General features: G+C 38.3%; 1 protein-coding gene and 1 long non-coding RNA gene across 2 annotated transcripts in view; one reads left to right on the top strand and one right to left on the bottom strand.

The window, feature by feature from the left end:
* Positions 1–18,729, bottom strand: part of LOC114666811 (kin of IRRE-like protein 1) — a 327,249-nt gene extending 308,520 nt beyond the window's left edge. Inside the window, exon 1 of the mRNA XM_028821820.2 lies at positions 18,350–18,729. Coding sequence (XP_028677653.1) covers positions 18,350–18,395 — 46 coding nt within the window. The 5' untranslated portion in view covers positions 18,396–18,729. The remainder of the gene's footprint in view (positions 1–18,349) is intronic.
* Positions 125–2,806, top strand: LOC127526064 (uncharacterized). Its single transcript, XR_007933684.1, has 2 exons — positions 125–1,551; positions 1,731–2,806. It is a non-coding gene; the product is annotated as an uncharacterized LOC127526064 (long non-coding RNA).
* Positions 18,730–22,807: the final 4,078 nt, after the last annotated feature.

Below are 22,807 nucleotides of genomic sequence, written 5' to 3' on the forward strand. Positions count from 1 at the left end.
CTATCTATCTATCTATCTACTGTAAGTTAAAAAAGGAATAATGTAACCAACTGTTTTTCACTCAGTGTTTTGACAATAAAAATGGCAGAAATACCATGAAATATTTTTAAAAATTACCGTTGCTGATTCATATCCTTTTTTGGAATTACTGAACATGCCTAAGAATTGGATACACACATACAGTATATGTGTGGGTATATCCATCAATTCATTATCTGTCCCTCCTGGGAGAATTTAGAGCCACCATTTAATCTAACACATATGTGAGTATAGTGTTATTGTCACATTTAATTAATAATGTTACACACACCTGTAGATCTTTCTTTCTTTCTTTCTTTCTTTCTTTCTTTCTTTCTTTCTTTCTTTCTTTCTTTCTTTCTTTCTTTCTTTCAAAAACAACCTTATAGATAAATTTTACACAAACAATTTGACAAGAGCAATGCTGAAAATATTAGGTAAAAAGCAAAGCATTTTGTGAATGTTAATATCATCTGAAAAACATTTACATTATTAAAAATATTATACTATCCAAAGGAAGAGTTGCAATAAGAATGCCCCACAAAAGACATTAGCATTTACTGTACTTTGCTGGGTGCCACAGACTATACCATCACTCCTCCCACGCATATCTTTACTCTATTTATCTCGGCTCAGTCTGTCTTCCTCTCTTCATCTCTTGCTCTATCACTTTAAGTCTTCATCTTTCATCCTGTCTCTTTCACTCACTCCTCTCCTTTTATCAACCAGTATCTTCCACCCACACTTATCTGGCCTCACCATAATGTCTGCATGATTTCTGTTTTCCCTTTCTGTACTGTCCATTGTGGTGAACTAATTTATTTTTATATCCATTAAACTCTCCTTATCTCCTCTACCCTTACATACCTGCTTCTTCTCTTTACAATTACTATTTCCCCACCTTTATTCCCTTATTTTTTCTCTTATTCTATTCTATTCAATCAACACCTATCTATTTCTTCTGTCCCTGGGAAAAAGTTAAATTTACTTGGTAACTAATGCTTTAACAACAATTATCCAAAGATTCTAGAAGCTAAATTAATAAAAAAGAGCAGAAGAATGAAGTGACTTTCCTTATTTAAATTTCTCTTTAATTAAACATTTAATCTTTGCAGTCAAATATCTCAGCATCTAATGAACTGGTCTTATTACACCTTTTGAGCAATTTACCTATGAAAAAAGCTATTTCATATATTGGAGGTTAAAATCAGCCATTACATGTCCGCACCCATAAGTGGTGTTGATTTGTTTCAACTTTAACTATCACATCCAGAAAACATTTGGATGTACTAGAAGCCAGGTAATGAAAAAAAACACATGATCTGTTTAGTATGATCACCAGATGATAAAATTAATATGAGTCTATGTTAGCAACCAGAATATCCAGTTCGTGGATAAGGGGAACCCTTGCCTGTAGTTCCCGAATAATTCTGTCTTGGTTTCTTTGAATACTTTGGGTATTTGGGGGAGCTGTCGGAAAACTTTCTGTTCCAGCTTTAGGAGATAAATATCAGAATGACTAATCTACTAAATGTGAACAATAATAATTCTTTGCATTTATATAGCACTTTTCTCACTACTCAAAGCGCTCAGCAATTGCAGGTTAAGGGCCTTGCTCAAGGGCCCAACAGAGCAGAGTTCCTTTTGGCATTTACAGGATTCGAACTGGCAACCTTCCGATCGCCTCCGATTGCAACCGTCCCTAGCCTCAGAGCCACCACTCCGCCAAGTTCAGTTCTCTGCTTGCTGGTTTCTCACAAAGTAAACTGGTACAATTTAACAAATGAGAAAAGCATTCTCTTTTCCCATTTATATTATCTACTTTTTGGAGCCCACTTTGCATGTTTTAGATTTATGCCTTGACCCTTTTTTTAAACTCTTGTTGACTTTTTCTAAGTTGCCTTTTCTTCCCCCATTTTCAGTTACCATGGAAATATATGTGGCTTTTTTTAAGTTCTTCTCTGTGTCTCTCCTCAGTTTCCATGGCAATATCAGGTATTTTGTGTGACTCTTTTAACCCACTCTCTACCTTGGAATGCTAGACAGTATTGTACCTCTTTCCAATTGCGCTAGACTCTGTAAGAGAAAGCATGAGTCAAGGATATAAGCAGGTAGCTAATCCTCTGTGCAGTCTGCTCCAGAGTAAATCAGTATATCTGAAAACATGTTTTATCTGTACAAGGGTCAGTAACTTTACCATTCAGTTATACTCTGTCACTAACAACCGTCTTCCCTTACCTCAATTGTTTATCACTCTGCCTCTCCCTCATATCACACCATCTGTGGTATGCGGTCTGTCAGTCGGTGTGTCTCCTACTTAGTCATGTTGTCGGTTTTGAGTGATCAGCAACTTCATCTGCCTTTACAGCTCAGTTTCTTAGCTGTTCTGCCTGTTCATTGCTCTGTTTTCCTGGCTACCTTGAAGTCATTGTCTTTGACGCTGTCTGGTTCTATACCTATCAATCCTGCTCCCTGTCTATTTGTCTGTCTGACAATGTTAACCCCTTACTTCTGTTAGTGATTTTCACCCCCCTCTCTCCCTCCCTCCTCGTTTTCTCTCATCTTTACACAATGTTTTTCTTAGCTCTGCCTTTGCTCTTCTGTGTATATGATTATCTGTATTGTGCTCTTCAAACACCCATGTCCTTCTTGTGTTTGTAAGTCTGTTTGTCAGAATGTTTGTGTGTCCTTTCTCTTTTGTGATTCAATGTGTCTGTCTGGATGGCTGCTTCCTTAAATCTCGCTGTGCCTCTCTTTCTCTCTTTATTGCACCTTCTTTCTCCTCAGTTTCCATGGTAATATATCTCTCTTTTTTTATTTTTTTTCGTTAAACATATTTTTTTAAGTTTCTCTAATTCTCTTTCTCTCTCTCTCGCTCTCTCCCTCCATTTCCCATGCAATTGCTCTGTTGCTATGGTTACCCCGTTTTTAAATTTTCTTTCATGTTTCCCGTTCATGCCCCAATCCCCGCCCCGCCTTTCACATAGCCCCCTCCCATTCCATGAACCCTCTGGTTACAAGGTTGCTATAGCAACAGATTTATTTTAAAAAAGAAGAAAATTATGTTTTTGCAAAAAAAAAACTCTTCCATTCCTTTCTCGTTCTGTTTACAACTGCTCTATTTAGTCATTCCATTGCAGAAATCTACATTTTCATTGTTCAACTTTGAGATATTGATCTACTTGAAATCTTGCTACCACAAAATAATTGTGAGCTGATCAACAGAAGAACATTGCAAGTATGAATCCCCTTTCTCCTCTTGTGTACGCAGTACTCAGTATTATTCAGAGTTTGTTTTCCTCTCTGAAGCTCATAATGTAAGTTTTTTCTTCTAGGCTGAGTTTTAAAAATATATTACCAGATACCTCAAATATCTTAAAAAGTGACCTATACAATGGTTTGTCTCAACCAATTGGCCTTGCACCATTTGACTGGCTTCTTGCAGTGCTTAGATTTTCAGGAATTCATAAGTACACATTAAAGGACTGCATTTTATAGGCTGAATAAGAAGTATTTTAAAAATGTCTTGATTTTATAAGAATAAAGATAGGTGCAGAATTTAAAACTAATAAGAAGCTGCAATACGTATACAGCTCAGCTAAAGGTGGAGGGCTATGACTAAAAAGAGAAGGGCCTAAAAACAGAGAGACACAAAAAAATTTAATAAATACGCTAGTTACTCCATGTAACATTTTAAGATTTAGAAACAGAACAAAGTAAAATAAAGTAACAGTAATGAGAAAAAATGGTACCCAAACTGAAACAGTGTGAGGAAGTGTGCACTGGTCACGAAGGGAAAAGTAGCAAGAAATGATAAGCTTTTGTTTAATCAGGAGAGAGTAGAGAATGGAAAAGTGTGGCAATGGTGATTGAGTTATGAATATGGAAAGAATAGGGAAAAAATAATAAACCATTAAACGTGTAAGAAAAACGCCTGGCTGTAAATATATAAAAGCCAAGCTAGTAGAAGTTGTGAAAGTGTGAGGAATTCCACAAGAGAGGATGAGTGATTCATCACAGGAAGGGCAGAGTAAGAGTCATATACACAATGACTAAAACATGAATTAGAAAATATGAAGACAAGTAGTATAGAATTCCTCAAAGCAGGAAGTGAAGATGACACTTTAATGACAATGCAGTTGGCAGGGTGTAGGGGTGCGGCCATGACAAAGGCACGGAGAATAAATGACAAGATTGTCCAAGAAAGTCATTATTAAGGCTCTCATGAAATTTTATTCTTATAATCATATACATGAAAAAATTTATCCTGGGAGTTCCACACAATTCATGGATTTTATTATTGAACTTTTCTTTTCTCAAACAGTGATTTGGAGGTAAAAGGCAGTCCCGTTAAATTTTATGTCCATATCAGACTGCCACAACATATCAGTCAAACTCCCTTGGCTTTGGAGTCATTGCAGTTTTGACTGTCTACTAATATCTACAAGGCTTTCATGAGAATGTGTCCAGAGCACCACTGCAACAAAACACCATAGGACACAATAATACACATTGGCTTTTCCAGAAAGCATACTATACCATATCATCTTTTTAGCCCACTTAATTCTGAGCAGGGGCACAGGGGGCTTGAGCCTATCCCAGCAAGCATCGGGTGCAAGGTAGGAAATAATTCCCCGGACAGGGTGCCAGTCCATTGCAGGGTGAACACACTCACACACACATATGCACACATACATGCACATACACACTATGGTCACTTTAGCACCATCTATTCACCTAACCTAATCAGAGGAAGCCAACATGGATATATGAGAATATGCAAACTCCACGAGTGACAAAATTTCTATGTATGAATTTTATATATATATATATATATATATAAAATATTATATATATATATATATATATATATATATATATATATATATATATATATATATATATATACAGTATATATGCAGACACATTGCACACCTATAAACTGTTACAGTTTGTCTCCAAAAATGAACCTGTGTGAATAAAAGTGTTTTAAAAATTGTACATGACAATTAGAGTGCGTAGGCCTCTGCTGTTATAATAAACAGAAACAGAACCCAGCAGAAAGAGAACATCATCAAGTGTTTGGAAGGCTTTAATCATTGCCATCAGTTTGGACTGTTGGGTCTGCAGCTTATGTTCCAGTTATAGATAATATAAAAAAGTTTACAAATAGTTCACTAAAATATGCTGTTAGGGTGCAGAGTAGAAGCGAAATGAAAAGAAAATTAAACAAAAGGTGTTAACATGGCCATCCCAGGAAAAATATGGACTTGTATGTTTTATAGGGAAAAACAAGATGGAATGAGTGAGAAATGACAGTGACATTTTCCAGACTGTACTACTGCCTTTCTAGTCATCCACTTCTAGACTACTGATCTGCACAAGATGCAGAGGATTCCTATTTGGCTGTTCATGGCAAGTAAAAGAACAATGTGCTTTGCTGAGCAAGAATAATTGCATTATAACTGAAAGATTTAGGGGTCATAGTGGACTGTATGCTATCAACTGCCAGGCAGTGTTCAGAAGCCATTAAGAAGGCTAACAGAATGTCAGGTTATATAGCGCCTTGATGTGTGGAGTACAAGTCCAAGGAGGTTCTGCTCAAGCTTTATAACACACTGGTGAGACCTCATCTGGAGTACTGTGTGCAGTTTTGGTCTCTAGGCTACAAAAAGGACATAGTGGCACTAGAAAAAGCACAGAGAAGAACAACAAGACTGATTTCAGGGCTACAGATGATGAATTATGAGGAAAGATTAAAAGAGCAGAGCCTTTTCAGTTTAAGCAAAAGAAGATTAAGAGGTGACATTACTGAAGTGTTTACAATTATGAAAGGAATTAGTACAGTAGATTGAGACTGTTATATTAAAATGAGTTCATCAAGAACACAGGGACACAGTTGGAAACTTGTTACGGGTAAATTTCACACAAACATAACAAATTTTTCATTACACAGAAAACCATAGACACTTGGAATAAGCTATCAAGTAGCATGGTAGACAGTAAAACTTTAGGGACTTTCAAAACTAGATGATGTTTTTTGGAAGAATTAAGTGTATAGGACTGGCAAGCTTTGTTGGGCTAAATGAGCTGCTTTCGTCTATATTGTTCTAATAATAAAATTTTTAAAATTATAATAAAATTAATAATTTGTAATTTGCTCATGCATTTCTTAAAAAGATTTTTTTTAAACTAAAAGGTATATGTAATATTGGGCAATGGACTTTAAAGGAATACTCCACTTAAAACTATTTTATTTATGTGTTACATACCACATGTACTTTATAGTGGCATCTGAGAAATTTTTAATTCTCATGTTTTTATGAATAATATAGAGATTTTTTTAGCATAATAGAAGCAAACAGTGACCTGTACATTGTCAAATGATGTGAAAAATGTACCTGAAAAAATTCGGATGTGACTGTCAGTAGGCTTCGCATCTTAGGAACCAAGTTTCCTGAACTATTCTAAAACATTTCAGTAATGATTTGCTGCTCTGATGCTGATTTTTCTGATCATAAAATAGGACATTATGATAGCACTTGACGTGATGAACTCCATAATTAAGTGCAGAATTACGGTATTTAAGGGTTCCTCTTTCTCTTGCACAATTTGGCTGAAAAACTAATCAGCACATTGTCATCTCATAATAGGCTTAAGTTTTGAGTTTGGTATTTTTCTGTTCAGCCATTTTAGCTCTAGATCATCCTCTAGAAATTGTGTCTCACAGACAGACACACACCCATTATTGAGATATCAATGTTTTCGGTATCAGGGGACCCTAAATATTGAGATCCATCGAAAACTGGAGATCGAAATTTTTGACAAATCTAAAGCTTCTGCTCCTCCCTATAGATAATAGGTTATGATGGGAGAGGGCACAAAGCAAAAAAGAAAAAAAAGTCTCAATTACTCATGACACATAATCTACTGTACATTTCAATTATCCAATCATATGCTGAAAAAGTACAAAATGTTTGCCTTTTTTACTAAAATATTATTAAATAGATACTTCCAGAATTATTAGCGTATATTATAATCAAGAAATATAAAGTCTCGTGGGAATGAGTTTTTGAACTGAAGACCCACCTCTCTCACTTATTCATTGTTCAGAGTGCTACCTTGAATTCTGTCCCCTTGGGAATGAATTTTTGAATTCAAGGTAGGACTCTGACCAATGAATAAGGGAGACAAGAGGGTCTTATAGTGGTTAGTGCTGCTCTCTCCCAAAATAAGGAGACTGTCTTCAAATAATCTGCTTGGTTTCTTTTAGAAAACTACTTTTAAAATGTGTATGTGATCAGTAGCAGCAGCAGTAGTTGTAGTAGTACTGTCACATGTACACAAGTGACTCTAGATTGATCAGGGCACATGAGTGTTGGTCCTTTTCTTCTACCTAGTGTTGCTGGGATAGGCTCTGTCTATCTGCAGCTCTGAAAATTGAGCTAAGAATGTTTAGATAAATAGATGGATGGGTAGATATTCAAAGTAACTGGACACAATGATCTTGGAATATGCTAGAGTAATCTTTGGAAACACATGCATTTAAAAGCAATGCAATAAATTAAAGTAGGCTGGTTACTAGCCAATGTCAGAAAAACAGCAGGTCTCCGTGAGTATTGTCACTCTGGTAAGAGAAGCAGCAATATGAAGCAACATACAGTATGAAAGAAGCGGTGTAACAAATTCAAAACAAAAATATATAAAAAATATTCAATGATTTGAAAAAACAAACTATTTTATTTAATTTCTTTCTATAATATTAATGAGTCCTGCATTCACTAAACTATGAAACAAGTTGTGGCAGAAATTCACTGATTATTTGAAATGATGATTATACAGATAGATAGATAGATAGATAGATAGATAGATAGATAGATAGATAGATAGATAGATAGATAGATAGATAGATAGATAGATAGATAGATAGATAGATAGATAGATAGATAGATAGATAGATACCCCCATATCTCAAACAGATACAGGTCATCTAAACTGACAGTGTTATGGTTTAAAGTAAATCCTTTGATGAGCTGGCACCTCACCTAGAGTAGGTTCCTACATATCACCCAAAGCTGTCTTATTTGGATGTGTAATGCATTTTAAGCAGAAATTTACTTCACACAGAAAAAGTTCATTTGGCAAAATTAAAAGAAACCATACTGGTTTAACATCACTTCCAGCATGAAATCAGAAAGCAGACACACTATAACGGCCACAGCTTAGAAATGAATCTGCGACTTCTATACAGAGTAATATAAAAACTGAATTATTCTGAAGAAATGACTGGAAAAATTCCTGTAAATGCAAATTTGAGCTTTCAAAACTGAAGAGAACCCCACATACAACATGGAGTTAGTGCAGCTATGTTTAAAACACTAAATAATGACTAAACTAAGATGCTAGCTTCTATAAAGCAAGAGTCCTAGGCATTGTATTTTTCTGTCTAAAAAAACAACACTGCACACTTACTTGTCTTACCCACCATTTTTGGATCCTGTCCTACCTGTTTCCAAACATACCTTGTCATCCCCCTTCCACTTTCATATTCCTCATGGTAACTTCACTCATTCTCACACTACACCCTACATAAACCCACTGAAGCATCAATAATCCTTCTCTTCATATTTGCACGGTTCTTTTTCATCTCTCTCACTGTTACACTGAGTTTGTCATATTAATTCTTTCACTCTCTCCATTTCTCTCTCACCTTTTAAGTCCCAGAGCAGTCCTCTTTACTGCTCTAATTTCAATGGAGAATCTACCTCCTTTCCCCACAATTTTGTAAGTTTTCTTTCTTTCTTTCTTTCTTTCTTTCTTTCTTTCTTTCTTTCTTTCTTTCTTTCTTTCTTTCTTCAACTTGTTTTAGCTATTTAAACATTTTTTAAACTAAGCTAAATGATAGACCTACAGTAGATGATAAGCCAGTGACTTGGAATGTTCCAATTGGCATCCTCCCTTCTCATTCCACAATTAATACGCTGATTTGGTTTGTTTTCCTTAACTACCCCACCAGATTCTCCCTAAACTCTCCAACACACACGCACACACCCCAAGCCTGCTGACTCACAGAATTGCAGGCACCTACTCTGTCTGGTGTGAATAGAGAGGCCCCCCCATCCCCCACACATTTTCTCTCTCTCCTTCCCTCCCTCTTTTTTAATCACTTCCAGATGTCCCTTGCAGTTCTACCATTGAATAACGCCCCTTCGTTTCAAAACAAGAAACTTTGTTTTCTCCCTGACAAAAAGTGGCCTGCTCTCCCTCACTCATTTTCTTTCAATTTACTTCCTTTGTTTTTCTGTCAGCTCAATTGCCTCCAGCTTTAGTACCTTTGCCTCTTTATTTTTTTTCACTTCTGCATTCTTCTCAACAACTTATGTATTTATTTCTGCACCCGTATATTTTATGCACAGGCTCTCCACAACCCCAAAATGGATAGGCCAGTTATAAGAGGGCTAACTGGAAGGATGGATGTCTCAGCTTTGCCTTCTGCTTTTTTCTATACATCACTCTCTGTGCCCCATCAATATATCTTAAGTTTTTCTGTTTATCTAATAATAATAATAATAATAACAAAACTACACTTTACTGCCTCCTATTACTTTTCCTGGTGCAGATATTGTACTTGATTCTTTTTTTTCATTGTTTTTCTTACTACTCTTTTTCTTACTACTCTTTCTTACAACCACTCTGTTCACTGGTATCTCTCAATCTTTCTCTACCCTCTTTCTCTCTATCTGTTTGCCTTTTCCCTTCTTCTTTCTCAATGATTTTTCATTTTCTTGGTCTCATTCTCCCTGTACTTTTGTTTTCCTCTCTTCTTCTTTCTTCATCCTCCCTGATTTTTTCTGGTTTTGTTTACTTTTACTTTATTCGTCATGTATCATTTCTTCATCATTTCTCTGTATGTCAACCACAGCAATGTTTTCAGTGTTTTTTTATTTATGTATTTATAGTTTCCACCTCTTCTTAGTACATTTCTGTGCTTTTTGTTTCCATAGCTCCATCACTTTCTCAATACACATCTGGCTTTCACTCTATGGGTTTTTTACTCGTGGAAATTTCTTCTCTTTTCTGTTGCTTGGTCATTATTTCAGAATATTAGTTTATTATTACTTCTTCATTCTAACTTTTAACAAATTCATTTTACTGCTCAGATTCAGATAGCTGGATGTGAAATTCACGTGCAGACATTTCTGTAGAACATAAACGCAGCAAAAAAAAAAAAAAACACCATGCATTCCACTGCTTCTCAGTATTTCATCTTGCTGCCCCCGTCACTGTTCTCATAGCAGTCTATAAATTTGCCTATTTGGCTAAACCTGCTCTCAGCTCTAGCATTTTGAATCCATATGTCATTCCACATCTGCCTCTCACTCTTTTTAAGACTGTTATGTTTCTGCTTTATTATGTCAAAATCTGTGATTCTGACAAGATAGAATATGGATTGAATGACTAGCTGAAATATTCTATCTCAAATACAGTTGTCCCACTGCCTATGTGAGAAGTGTATAAAAAACACTCTCTCTAGCATTTTGCTTCATCCATCTTTGTTTTTCTCCTCATTTTCTTTTCTGTTGTCCTGTCATTCTGTATCCACCTTTCCATTTCTCATACATCAACAACATGTTGTATCTTTATAAAGATGGAGATATTTTCTCCCTGACAAAAAAGTGTCCAGTTCTCTCCCTCTTGCTTTCTTTTCCTTCTCCACCACCTCCACCTTTCCTACTTTGTCTCCTTCATAACAACTACCCACCTTTTTTAATAACTTTAGGCACCGGTTTCCTGTGACCTTCATCTGCATACATCAGGTAGAAAATGGATAATGAGATGGATTGATGTCTCCCTTTTCTTTCTTCCTCAACAATAATGCATATCCAAGTGGAATGCTTACTTTGAACTTAATCCATACTGTACATATGTTATCTCCAGAAATATACCCATTGGCTGGCAGTCTGTGTAAAATGTAACAGGCTATTGAGGCAGGAATTGAATTTACATATTTAAAGCCTAGACCTAAATGTCAAATACATTAACCTAAAAAGTGTTACCCACAAGGCAAATATGTAGGGGAAGACATTGAAATTGTTACAAAAAATTTTGATGGAACATAATTTGTCTTTTCCAAAAGTTACATAAAATATATGTAACACTAACATTCACTAAAAAACACTTAAGAAAACTTCTTCTAAAGTCTAGGCAGATGTATTATCATGGTTAAATTATTTTTTCATTGGAACAAATTTTACCCTAATATTAGTAGGCACTCAAGCAACATAAGCATCTTAATCATTGTTTTTCTTTGCATTGTAAAAAATACTGGCTGGAGAAGAGGCTTTTTTAGCTATCAACGACATTCTCATTTTGAAGGCTTCTTTCTTTCAGGTCTTCTGCCACCCCAGGAGCCTTTAACTTCAAGGTTACACCTAACCCCAGGGTCTTTAACATCAAGGCATCCCAAAAGTCAGGGCCTGACCCACCCAGAAGGGAGATGGCAAAGCTGACAGTCCAATGTTTTAAAGAGCTGTGTAATGTTCTAGATGAAAAGCTTTGCTCTCTCATATAAGTTATTATGTTGAAAATCTCTCTTTCTCTCTCTCTTTTTGTCTCTATATCTAAGAACACAGGAATTGTCCAGAAAAAGAAAAGAGTGCTGTACCTGCTGGGAAACAGTACTGTACTTATCATTAATCGGCAGCTTCTGAAAAAAAATATTATTATTAATATTTTAATGGTCTATTGATCTTTCAACCTCTTAATGCACAAACTGGCTGATTTTATTTCTCCCTCTTAAATTTAGCTCCTTCAGAGTTTGTGTATCTTTTAAAATAATAATAACAATGTTTATAAAGTGCTTTTCTAGCTTTTAAAAGCTTTTTACATATGCAATAGGGAGTCAATTCAACAAACACCAATGTACAGCATCTACTTGGATGATGCGACGGTAGCCATTATTGCACCAGTATGTTCACCACACATTCACTATTAGGTGGTGAAGGCATGAGAGAGATAGTTAGCCAATTTGAGACAAGGAATGATTAAGAGGCTACAATGACCAGGCTTATCTGAAGGACAGTACCACTTTGAGCACAGTGTGCTCATTACTGCACTCGGGCATTCGGATCCACACAGACCACAGGGTAAGCACCTCCTGCTGGCCATACCAACATGTCTTCCAGAAGCAACCCAAACTTTGTCCAGTTCACACTAAATTGTAAAATATTCTGTTCATAGGAATTACTTATGGATGCTTTGAGATCATTTCTTTTTTTTTGTCCAGCACCTCCTGACTTAAACACAATATATCGTTTGATTCATCTTAAAAGTGTAGTTCTGCATGATGTTGAATGTTTTGGGGTTCACCCCTATTTTTCGCCCTATAGACCAGGAAAACCCTCGTTTATAGCCAATTTCTAGAACATTTTGATTCTGGAAATTACACTCTTATATTAAAGAGTAAACCAATATGTGTTTTTAGAAAAAAATGATCAGAGGGACCTAAAGTTGTATATGCCATGTCAACTGACCCCAGGGATTCACTTACTGGCAAACGAGAGGTAAGAGTTACTCCTTTTCACAAAATTTCATAAAAATTAGGTTTGGTAATATAGGCATGTGAAATGTCATTTCATGCTCTTTTGAGGTTGCTGATCACGCATTTTTCATATTTGATTCTTTACTTGTGGTCCTAGCCCTCTATCAGACAGTAAAGTAAGGTCTAAAAATGACAAATTTTGAACAATTGCATGTGGCATATCGTTTTAGACTATTATCAATATTTCCAATACTGCACAACTTTTCTCCTTTTTATGTAGTTCTATTTCATAAAGAAAATCATTAACATTTTTTAATACACCCCAAATTAGGGCAGCTTGCACTAATTCAGATTTTTTTAATAGAACTGCAATGCAGAAATACCCTATCAACAGCAGGTCCAAGAATTGCTACTGGCTTTACTTCCAGCTCTGACCAGGATCAGGGTTACTGTTTGTGAAGATATGGACACAGATTTATGGTAGTTAAAAGAAATACCCTATATAAAACAACTAATGGTTATCTATGACCAGTATATGGCAGCAGCCAGTAAACACCCGAAAAGGCAAAAAGAAGTTATTCTGTTCTGATCATCCCATACTGGATCTAGTAAAGACATATACATGCCAGGAATACCTCATATCTATCATGAATGCTCCTGTCTGTCTCATGTTTTATATATCTCCTAGTTAAATTAGGCCAGTACCATGTCTCACCTATTTTCTTCATGGCAGTGTTGGCACAGTCACTCTGTCATAGTCAGTATATTTTCCACATTTCTATAATTTGACTGTATGGGACTGTGGTGCAGTGGTTTGTATAGCTGCTTCACAGAAGCATTATAGAATCAAATGCCCAATAGTTATTTCAGTTGAGTTTGTTCATTTTTCCTATGTCTGCATGAAAATTACTCCAGGTACTATGATTTTCCTTCCATATAACTAAAGAGTTTTGATTCTGTGTCAAGCTAGTTTAACATTTCACTATTTGTAGGTCACCCAGACATCCTTCCGTCTGTCTTACCTTTCTGTGGCCATACTTTGTGTCAGCTTTACAGTTCAGTGCCAGAAGGGTTAAACCTGAATTTCAGTCTTTGCGCTGCTGAGTGACGGCTGAACCACTAACTAGAATCAGATGACTAATAAAACAAAACATTCTTTCTCTTTCTCTCTGCACAGTATGGCCATTTTCCCCCCTGTCCCTCCCCTAATCAGCCCATTTTACTTTGTGTAAGAACCCTTCATTTTCTACCCTCTTGCTGCTGCATTTGATTTTGGTACTAATGAAATAAATAAAACAACAAAAAGATGTGTGACACTAATGTGAGTAGTCATATTGGGCCATGAGCTGAAAAAGCATACAGTAAAACATTTTTGTGCTCTATCGATTTCAGACGCAGTGTACCTGACTTTCCTGTGTACCAGCTGGCTTTTTGTAAACTAAGGAGATCTGACAAATATGCAATCATGTGGCTGAAGGGGTGAAGCAAGAATTGCCTTCATATTTTCTGAGGTTTAATATGAACCAGCACTGTGGCACAGTGCTTGAGGATACAGGGAGATGATCTTCAAAAAGCTTGTAATGCAAGACTTTCTGGAGTAGCTAGCCCATTCTTCAAAGACTTGAAAGGGTCAATTTGTCTAGACAACTGAATGTATGAAACCTGATTAGATTAGATATTCTGGGGCAGCTGATCACAGAAAATAGCTTATAAGTATCAGCATGGTAAGATCTTAAAGTAAAAAGGTATCCCTGACCAAGTTCAAAAGGGGCTAATGGTTCTTATGAAGCAGTACAAAATGACCACACCAATGAGGCAAAAGAAATTCTGGCAAGATCTTAAAGAAAATGTAATTCTCATCTACACTTGAGCTGGTCTTATTGATGAAAATCTCAGAAAATTAAAGTGGCTACTCTGATAAATCTAAGACTTACTGGTAATCTGAAATTTAGTAGTCCTGAGCCCTGAGAGCAAATAAAGATGTCTCTAAAAAGGTTAACCTGGCTTAGCTCATTTTATGGAGCTTAACAAGATCAGAAGATATCTAGACATGTGGCTTACCAATGTGCTGCAGCCTACAAAATGAGACTGTGATTTGTACAACTAGGTTTGGTACAGCCCTCTAAGATGAAAATACTGTATATCTGGCTCCAGGATGATGTCGTTTAGAATGGCAAAGGTTCTAGTGATTCTAACAAACCAGAGTTCTCAGTCTTTTTGTCTTGGTGTTTGAATTTAGTCCAATTTAAAACAGCTGAACACAATGAAGAAGTTTATATTTTAAGCTAACAAAGTCTTTTATTTTTGGTCCCACCCAAACTTTGAAAGAAATGAAACACGAAAAATATAATCAAATGGCAAGAATAAAAGAAAGAAAACAAAAAAAAATTCTTTCACCTAGGAATCCTTTACTTGGACTGATTTTTAGTTTCCACTATATAAAAGACAGACATGATCATGAAGGGGCAAAGGTTTGTGCAGATGCTGCTGTATACAGAACAGGTTTGATTCCTAGCCTAATCTCTGTCAATGCAAGGTTTGTAAATAGGTAAATCACAGCATTTTCCATCCAAAAGTAAAATAAGTGCATATTTGGTTAATTGTCCAATGTAAAATTACCCAAGAAAGAGTAAGTGTTATTTTCCCTGTGTTTGTGTGTGTGCTTCTCCAGGCACTCTGGTTTTCTTCCCAAACTAAATCTTTAACTGGCCTTGGGTGGCTAAAGAAGTGTGCATGAGTGTGCTCTGTTATGGACTGGTACCTTGTTCACAGAATGTTCTGATATGTGTTAATTTTTGGCTTGGGCTGTGCCCCTAGTCACTTCTTTTGTCTAGAAATATACCTCTTGCTCCTCCATTCAGTGTCTGTTGCCACACAACCCTACTTATGTGATAGTCACATGATGGGGCATGGGGGATGGGGGGGGGGGGGGGGGGGGTATGTGACAATTTCCAGAAAAAGCAGTGGCTACAGACAAAGCCATGGGTGACATCCTGGCCATTATGTGATTGCAGCCATGTAAAAGACTGGCAGATCCTCCAGAGCTGGTTGGTCTTCAATGCTGTTGGCACAGGCTATAGAGTTCCCACAGTGCTATTGAGAGAAATGTACAGTAGATTCTAAAAGTAGATGGATGGTTGTATCCTCATCTTCCATGAGTACAAGTAAACAAACAGAGACTGTGAACTACAATAGATATTGGCAAAAATGTTTTCTCCTCTTTGTGAGTGGCATGTCGATTTTATGTCAGTAGCTTTTTGACAGCTTTACAAAAGTGTGTTTATCTGGGATGTTTAAGAATATATATATATATATTTCACACCCAAGAATTTGTTGTTAATCAACATTATTCAACAGACCTGCCACCCGCTATACAACCAGGGTTCAAAGGCATTATTTGAAGTTCCCAACATACAGTAAGTTGACTTATTTCAAATATCACTGCTCAGAAAGGAAATGCAATTTTTATTTTTATCTTTGTGTCTTTGCTAATTTGCCTTTCATAATTCAAAACCCTGGATCTCTTAAAAGTTAACCCATCATTTTCGGATCCATTACAAACCTCCACATAGCATTAACACAGGAATTATAACTCCCTCCAATACCCCTTCCAAAAATTCACACATATACACATCAACTCCAAACACATGCGGATGGTCCCCTGCACCTGTCTTTTTCTCTGAAAAGTGCACCCTGTCGATTCCATTGCCATCCTGCTGATGTGCACACTGGAAATTAACATCCTAGGCTTCCTCTTTCTTTTGTGTATCATTGCACTGGCTTAGTTATGCATGGCACATTTGCTGCTTTTGGCCATTGCTCGCAGATGTATGACACCTTGCCAGGTCTTCTGCCAGACCAATTAGAAATAAAACACACTTGGATTACAGTCTTTGGTAAAAGGATTGCCCTGATTCTGCAATTTTAATGTCACATTTCAACAGCATGGCAAAGTTAACAAGATTATGGCTTAAAAAGGCATGTGCAGATGTTAAATCACAGCTATAATTTGCTTCCTGCCCAGCATGAGAAAGTTAAATTCCAGATACAATCTGCCTCCTGTTTCAATTGAGATACAATTCCAGCGACACGCATCATATACAGGTCACACACACACATACACAGAGTGTGATTGGCAACATCACACTTCACATTAATACTAATTTTTAAACCCCCCTGCTAAGCACTGCTCCCCACTCACATACACACACACACACTTTTCAGTAATGTACATTATTAAAATTCAGGCTTGGTGCTGGTCTGGCAGCCATAGCATAATGTAAAGTTTATTACTGATGACAACCACCATACTTCACATTTTTTTTAATGTTTCATACTGTTTATCTCATTTGTGCCTATACCCTTAAGGATATTCCAACGTAATCCGCACCAAAAACTTACACCATCATAATTTATATTTCAAGCAGTCATAGGTTTCCACCCACATATTATTATTACTTATTTCACTTATTCAGTATAACACATTCTAACAATCTTGTTGCCCCTTTTGCCAGTCACATGTTATACCACCCCCCACCCAAATATTTATGTAAATGTCTATAATTAAAATGATTATATATATATATATATATATATATATATATATATATATATATATATATATATATATATATATATATATATATATATATTTGCAGTTGGAGATCCACAAAGGGAGAAAAAACGAATCACGTATCATAAAATAGTTTTATTCCTGAGCTTTCAACCCCTATATATATATATATATTAATTAATATATCCCAAAATCATGTATCACTATAATCCACTGTGAATGCTCTCTCTTCACATTTCCAAGCCAAGCAGCACACAAATATTAATTCATATTATTATTTGGATCATCATTCCCATTTGATACCGATTTGGGTGCCCCTCCCCCAAAACATACCCATGCACATGCACACGTTTTTCAATTATTTGCTGTTATATTGGTTTGGGTGCTGCTACACAAACACACGCGCACACACTATGCTGAACTGATATAGGTCACCATAATTAACATTTCATTGTTTTGAGTGCACCGCTACAAAAGAAAAAAAAAACAATAACCACACAAGGACATACACGCAAAAAACACACACACACACGCTATAAAATAAATCTACTTTTGCTTTGTTCGTTGAGTGAGCTTGACTTGGATTGTTCAAATGTAAAGTAGAGCTTCAACGATAGCCCAGTGTTGTGACAGTGTTAAATTGCAGTTATGTCATTTAAAACAATTATCGTCCCGTTAATAGCGGCTACAATACAGCACTAGGCTCGCAAAAAATGTGTTATGCATGTTATCATTAAATAAACACAGTACTGTGCACATATACGTACATTAAGAATGAAAGCACATCGCAAATAACTACAGATTCTTAACTGATTATTTTTGGAAAGAGGGTCTAAGCCTTTGGAACTCAAGCCCTCACGCCCCTGTCACCCTGTGTGCCCCATCGAGTGCACACACGACTTCAAACTGTTGTACAGCAGCATTTCACCGCACATCACACAGAAAGGCTGAGCTAATCCAACACAAAAAAGGGTGCGAGAAGCATCTGCGCCAACGAACACGAGTAAATAAAGAAATGAATTCAAACGCAAAATGCCGAGACTGCTACACGGAGTCACAAAAGGCATCGCTTTGGACATGAAGGTGACTTTTGATTTTTCTACCTAAATGTTTAGAGCGCACCAGAGTGCGATGGAGGAAGGAGCGTGAGTCTCGGGAAGGAGCAGCGCAGCATGCCAAGTTAAAGTGAATCTGCCTGACAGCATCGGGTACTCTACCTGCTGAAAGAGGGGATGCCAAAGTTAGGAGCCATAACATGAACATCGTCGCCTTTTCTGTCTTTCTCCGTCTGTCTCTCTCCCGGCAAGTTTTCGCAGACCCCCTTCTCCTCGGGATTCCTGGGGGTGTGAGCGCGAGGCTTCTTTTTTCTCCTTAAAGTCTCTCTTTGTATTCCACTGCTGGGAGTTGTGTCATATATATCCAAGTTTGCTTGCATTCAGCTGCAGTGTTTTACTCCTTTTCTCTCGGATTCTTCTAAAACGCAATCTCGGAGGCTCCCTGGCGCTCCGTTAACTTGTCATCAGCCGATAACTTCACGCATAGCCCGCCGCCTGCCTGCCAGCCAGAGATCTCACTTTCTCTCTCTCTCTCTCTGTCTCATTCAACCCCCAACATCCACTGCCCCCCCCCCCCCCCACACACACACACGCCCCCCCCCCCCACACACACACACCACACACACAATCCATGCCCCTCACTCTCACAAATTCCTGCTTTTTTGGATACATCTCGAAAAGGAAAAGAGCGCTCAAACTCACTGAAAGGAAACGTTGGGTATTGCACAAGAACTAAACAGCGGAATTTAGTTTACAGCCATAATGCTGCCTAATCAAACAGACATTCCACCTCGCGAATCCGACTTTCATGTTTAACGGATTTGTTAACTTTGCAAGGTGACAACAGCTGGCACATGTGCCCCAGCCAGTAAATCTTTTTATAATAGAAGCATTTCGAGTTTAATCACGGACTTTGACGCTGATAACACGGACACCACCTGGCTCTTTCCAAAAGTTTTTACTTTCTTAATACCGTCCTTTCCATTAGCAGGTAACGTCTCTGATCACGATGGAGATGATTATGATAATACTGTAGTACTGATGAAGCTAATATCACAAACAGTGTTACTACTACCACAAGTAATAACAACTGCAAAAATCTTGGTACAGTACTACTAATTCTTCCAGGAAAAAAAAGAATTATGTCAGAATTGGATTATTGTTTATGAGAAAGAGCTACGTAGATACTGTGACGGATGGCCGGGGCCCATGCCTGGCAGGGACGCCCCTGCACCATATATACCAGGGGAACAAGGGTGGGAAACCCAGTATCTCCCCCTGGGCGCTAGATGTCAGCCTCCCTGGTTTGCAGCGGTGTCTCGAACACCCCCAGGGCTTCATGGGGGTTGGAGTTCTGTGCAGCCCTGTTGGGTTCCACAGGCACCGTCAGGGGGTGCTGCAGCAGGAGCTGCTGGCCCCTTTTGGGCGTTGGTTTCACCACACCCAGAAATGCAGCCGGATGTCGGTAATCAAGCACCTGCAGCTCTTCCAGGTACCCAATAAAGGGAGCCAGCGACCACCACTCAGCTGCAGTCGGGAGGAAGAGGACAGAGCACAGCAGAGAGGAGTGGAGGCGGTGAAGGACCTTTGAAGGACTCAAGAAGAGAGTGATTGGTGCAGGGGCACCATGTGCTTTGTGTGGACATTCTAAATAGTTGGGTGAATAAACGTGTGCTTTTGTAGACATGCAGGTGTCTGTCAGTCTGTGTCCAAGGCTGGCTTCCACAATACACATTTTCTAACCTGTAATTAAGTGTGATGGTGTGGGGTATTATCACACCCCCCTCATGGACTGTTTGCTGTCTTGCCATCTGGTAGGAGATATTACTCCATAAAATCAAGACAAGCCAGAATGTGTAGTAGCTTATTTCCACAGGCAATAAGACTGCTAAACTCTCTTTAGAGAACACATAAGACATTTTTATATCTATTGTACAAATGCGGGGTGAAGCGTGTCTGGATTTAGTACTTTGTAATAATCAAAATAGAATTGAGGGTGTAGAGGTGATTGAACCACTAGGGTCAATTGACCATAATATAATACAGTTCTCAGTGTTTTGAAAGAGTGCAGATGCAAGGACTAAAATTGTTAAGTTGAACTTTGAGCAGAATCGACAAAGTCTAAGGAGGATCGACTGGGATAAGCTTTTAAGTATGGAGGCAGTCGAGGAGCAGTGAAACAGGTTTAAAAATGTTTTACATGTAATGCAGAACAGGTACATACCTAAATTTGGAATTAATAGGAAATTTTAAAAACCTCCACAGTGAGATGATAAAGAGTTTAAAAAGAAACTACAAAGGAAAACAGCTTTATAAGGCATATAAGACTAACTCCAAAGTGAATCGTAGGGCGTAGGAGAACATGAGGGCAACCATTAAGAAGGATATTAGGGAGACTAAAAGACAGTTGGAGAGGAATATACCAAATAAGGTGAAAGACAACCCTAAGAGATTCTTTCAGTATTTTAGTAGTAAAAGAACAGTCAAGGAGGAGGTAAAGTGCATCAGAAATAGTAAAGGGGAATTAAAAGATACAGACAGTGAAATCGTGGATGCTCTAAGCTTGCATTTTTCTGAGGTCTTCACAAATGAGGAAGTGGATAACCTCCAAGCGGTAAACAGGTGAGCTTTATTGGGCTGAATGGCCTGTTCTCATCTAGATTGTTCTAATGTTCTAAAATAATTATTTGTATTGGTTGAACCTTGTGAATTCAGCACTGTTTTTGTATTGTTTTTATTTACTTTCTTGTGGTTTTCCCTTTCTCTTTATGACATTCTCTGGTCTTGAAAAATGCAATTTTGTCCAAAAAATGTTAAATATGGCTGGAATGACAAACTGAACTTGAACTTGAATTTGAACTTAGATTGTCATTTTTATCCATTGTGATAATTATGCAACACAGACAGCATAAAGATTTGGGACAGCCACCCATATATTGTTTTCCTGGCTGCAAGTCAAGTTTTTTAAGCATGATGTGCATAGAACAGAGTCCAAAACAGAACTGATCATAATAGACAAAGATGGAGGTTTTAAAGGCCTGTAAAGGAAGTGACGTTATCAAAAGGGCCAGAATCAGAAGTGATGTCTTCTGGGCCGGATGTGATGTCAGCAAAGGGGCCGGCACCAGAATAATGACTTCTGAGGCGCCTGAACCTTGCCAGATTTCCTGGGAAAGGTCTGTAGGGAACTGAGAAAGACAGTCAGCACACTCTGCCGCCCCCTGGTCGAATGTTTTATTACAATTACTCAGGCCGTTTAGCTGCCTCCTACTCGCACATCTGTGACAAGGCCCCCCCCCCAGCCCAGACCCATCGAGTTGGGTGTCCTGCACCGAGAGGTCGTGGGCATGAGAGAGGGCATCAGCGTTGTCCAAGAAACCACCTAGTGACCCATGGATTCAACTCTTTGTGAAGAGTCATCCACTGTAGGGGTGCATGATCCGTCACCAGAGTGAACTCCTGGCCCAAAAGGTAATACCTCAACTGTGTAATCGCCCATTTAATTGCAAAGGCTTCCCTTTCCACTGCTGCATACCTGGTCTCCCGATCCAACAGTTTCTGGCTCAGGTACATGACAGGGTGTTCAACACCATTGACACTTTGGCTCAGCACAGCCCCCAGGCCTGTGTCCGAAGCATCCATCTGGAGAATTAAAGGGAGAGAAAAATTAGGAGCTTTTAATATTGGTGCTGAAGTAAGAGCCGGTTTTAAGTCACAGAATGCAGCGTCCGTCATATCAGTCCATACCACTTGATTAGGGGCCCTCTTCTTTGTCAGATCAGTCAAGGGCGCCGTTCTCTCCGAAAACCATGGTACGAACCGGCGGTAGTACCTGGCTAATCCAAGAAATGCTTGGACCTGCCGCTTGGTTCATGGACGGGGCCATTTGAAAATGACATCTATTTTTGAACACTGTGGTTTCATGGTACCCTGACCCACCAGGAAGCAGAGGCGTAGCTAGGGTTTTCAGCACCTGGGGACAACTGAAGATTTTTCACCCCCTCCTGTTTGCCAAAATGCAATGGGAAGGGAAATTTGGCGCCCCCTGGATGCTGTGCCCGGGGACAGATGTCCCCCCTTGCCCCCACCCCACAGCTACGCCACTGCCACATAGCCCAAATATTTAGCCTCTTTCAGTCCAAAGAAACATTTCTTGGGATTGATACAAAGCCCGGCTTCTCCTAGTGCCCGCGATACCACAGTGACCTGCTGTATGTGTTCCTTCCATGTGCTGGAATAGATGACAACGTCATCCAGATAGGCAGAACTATACGCATTATGGGCTTGGAGCACTTTGTCCACCAAACACTGGAAAGTCGAAGGAGCCCCGTGTAACCCAAATGGAAGGACATAATACTGCCAGTGTCCATTAGGGGTGCTAAAAGCCGTTTTGACCATTGTGGAGTCCGTTAAAGGAATCTGCCAGTACCGCTTTGTCATGTCAAGTGAGGTCAAAAATTCTGCTTGTCCAAGCCTTTCGAGGAGGTCGTCCATGCGAGGCATGGGATAAGCATCAAATAGGGAGATCTGGTTAACACTAGAATTACCAGAGCCTACGAAAAAACTCGTAGATCCGTCCCACCTTAAATCTCTTCTTAAATCCGTTCACACCTCTCCGCC

This window comes from Erpetoichthys calabaricus, chromosome 16 (genome assembly GCF_900747795.2).
Source record: "Erpetoichthys calabaricus chromosome 16, fErpCal1.3, whole genome shotgun sequence".
NCBI lineage: Eukaryota > Metazoa > Chordata > Cladistia > Polypteriformes > Polypteridae > Erpetoichthys > Erpetoichthys calabaricus.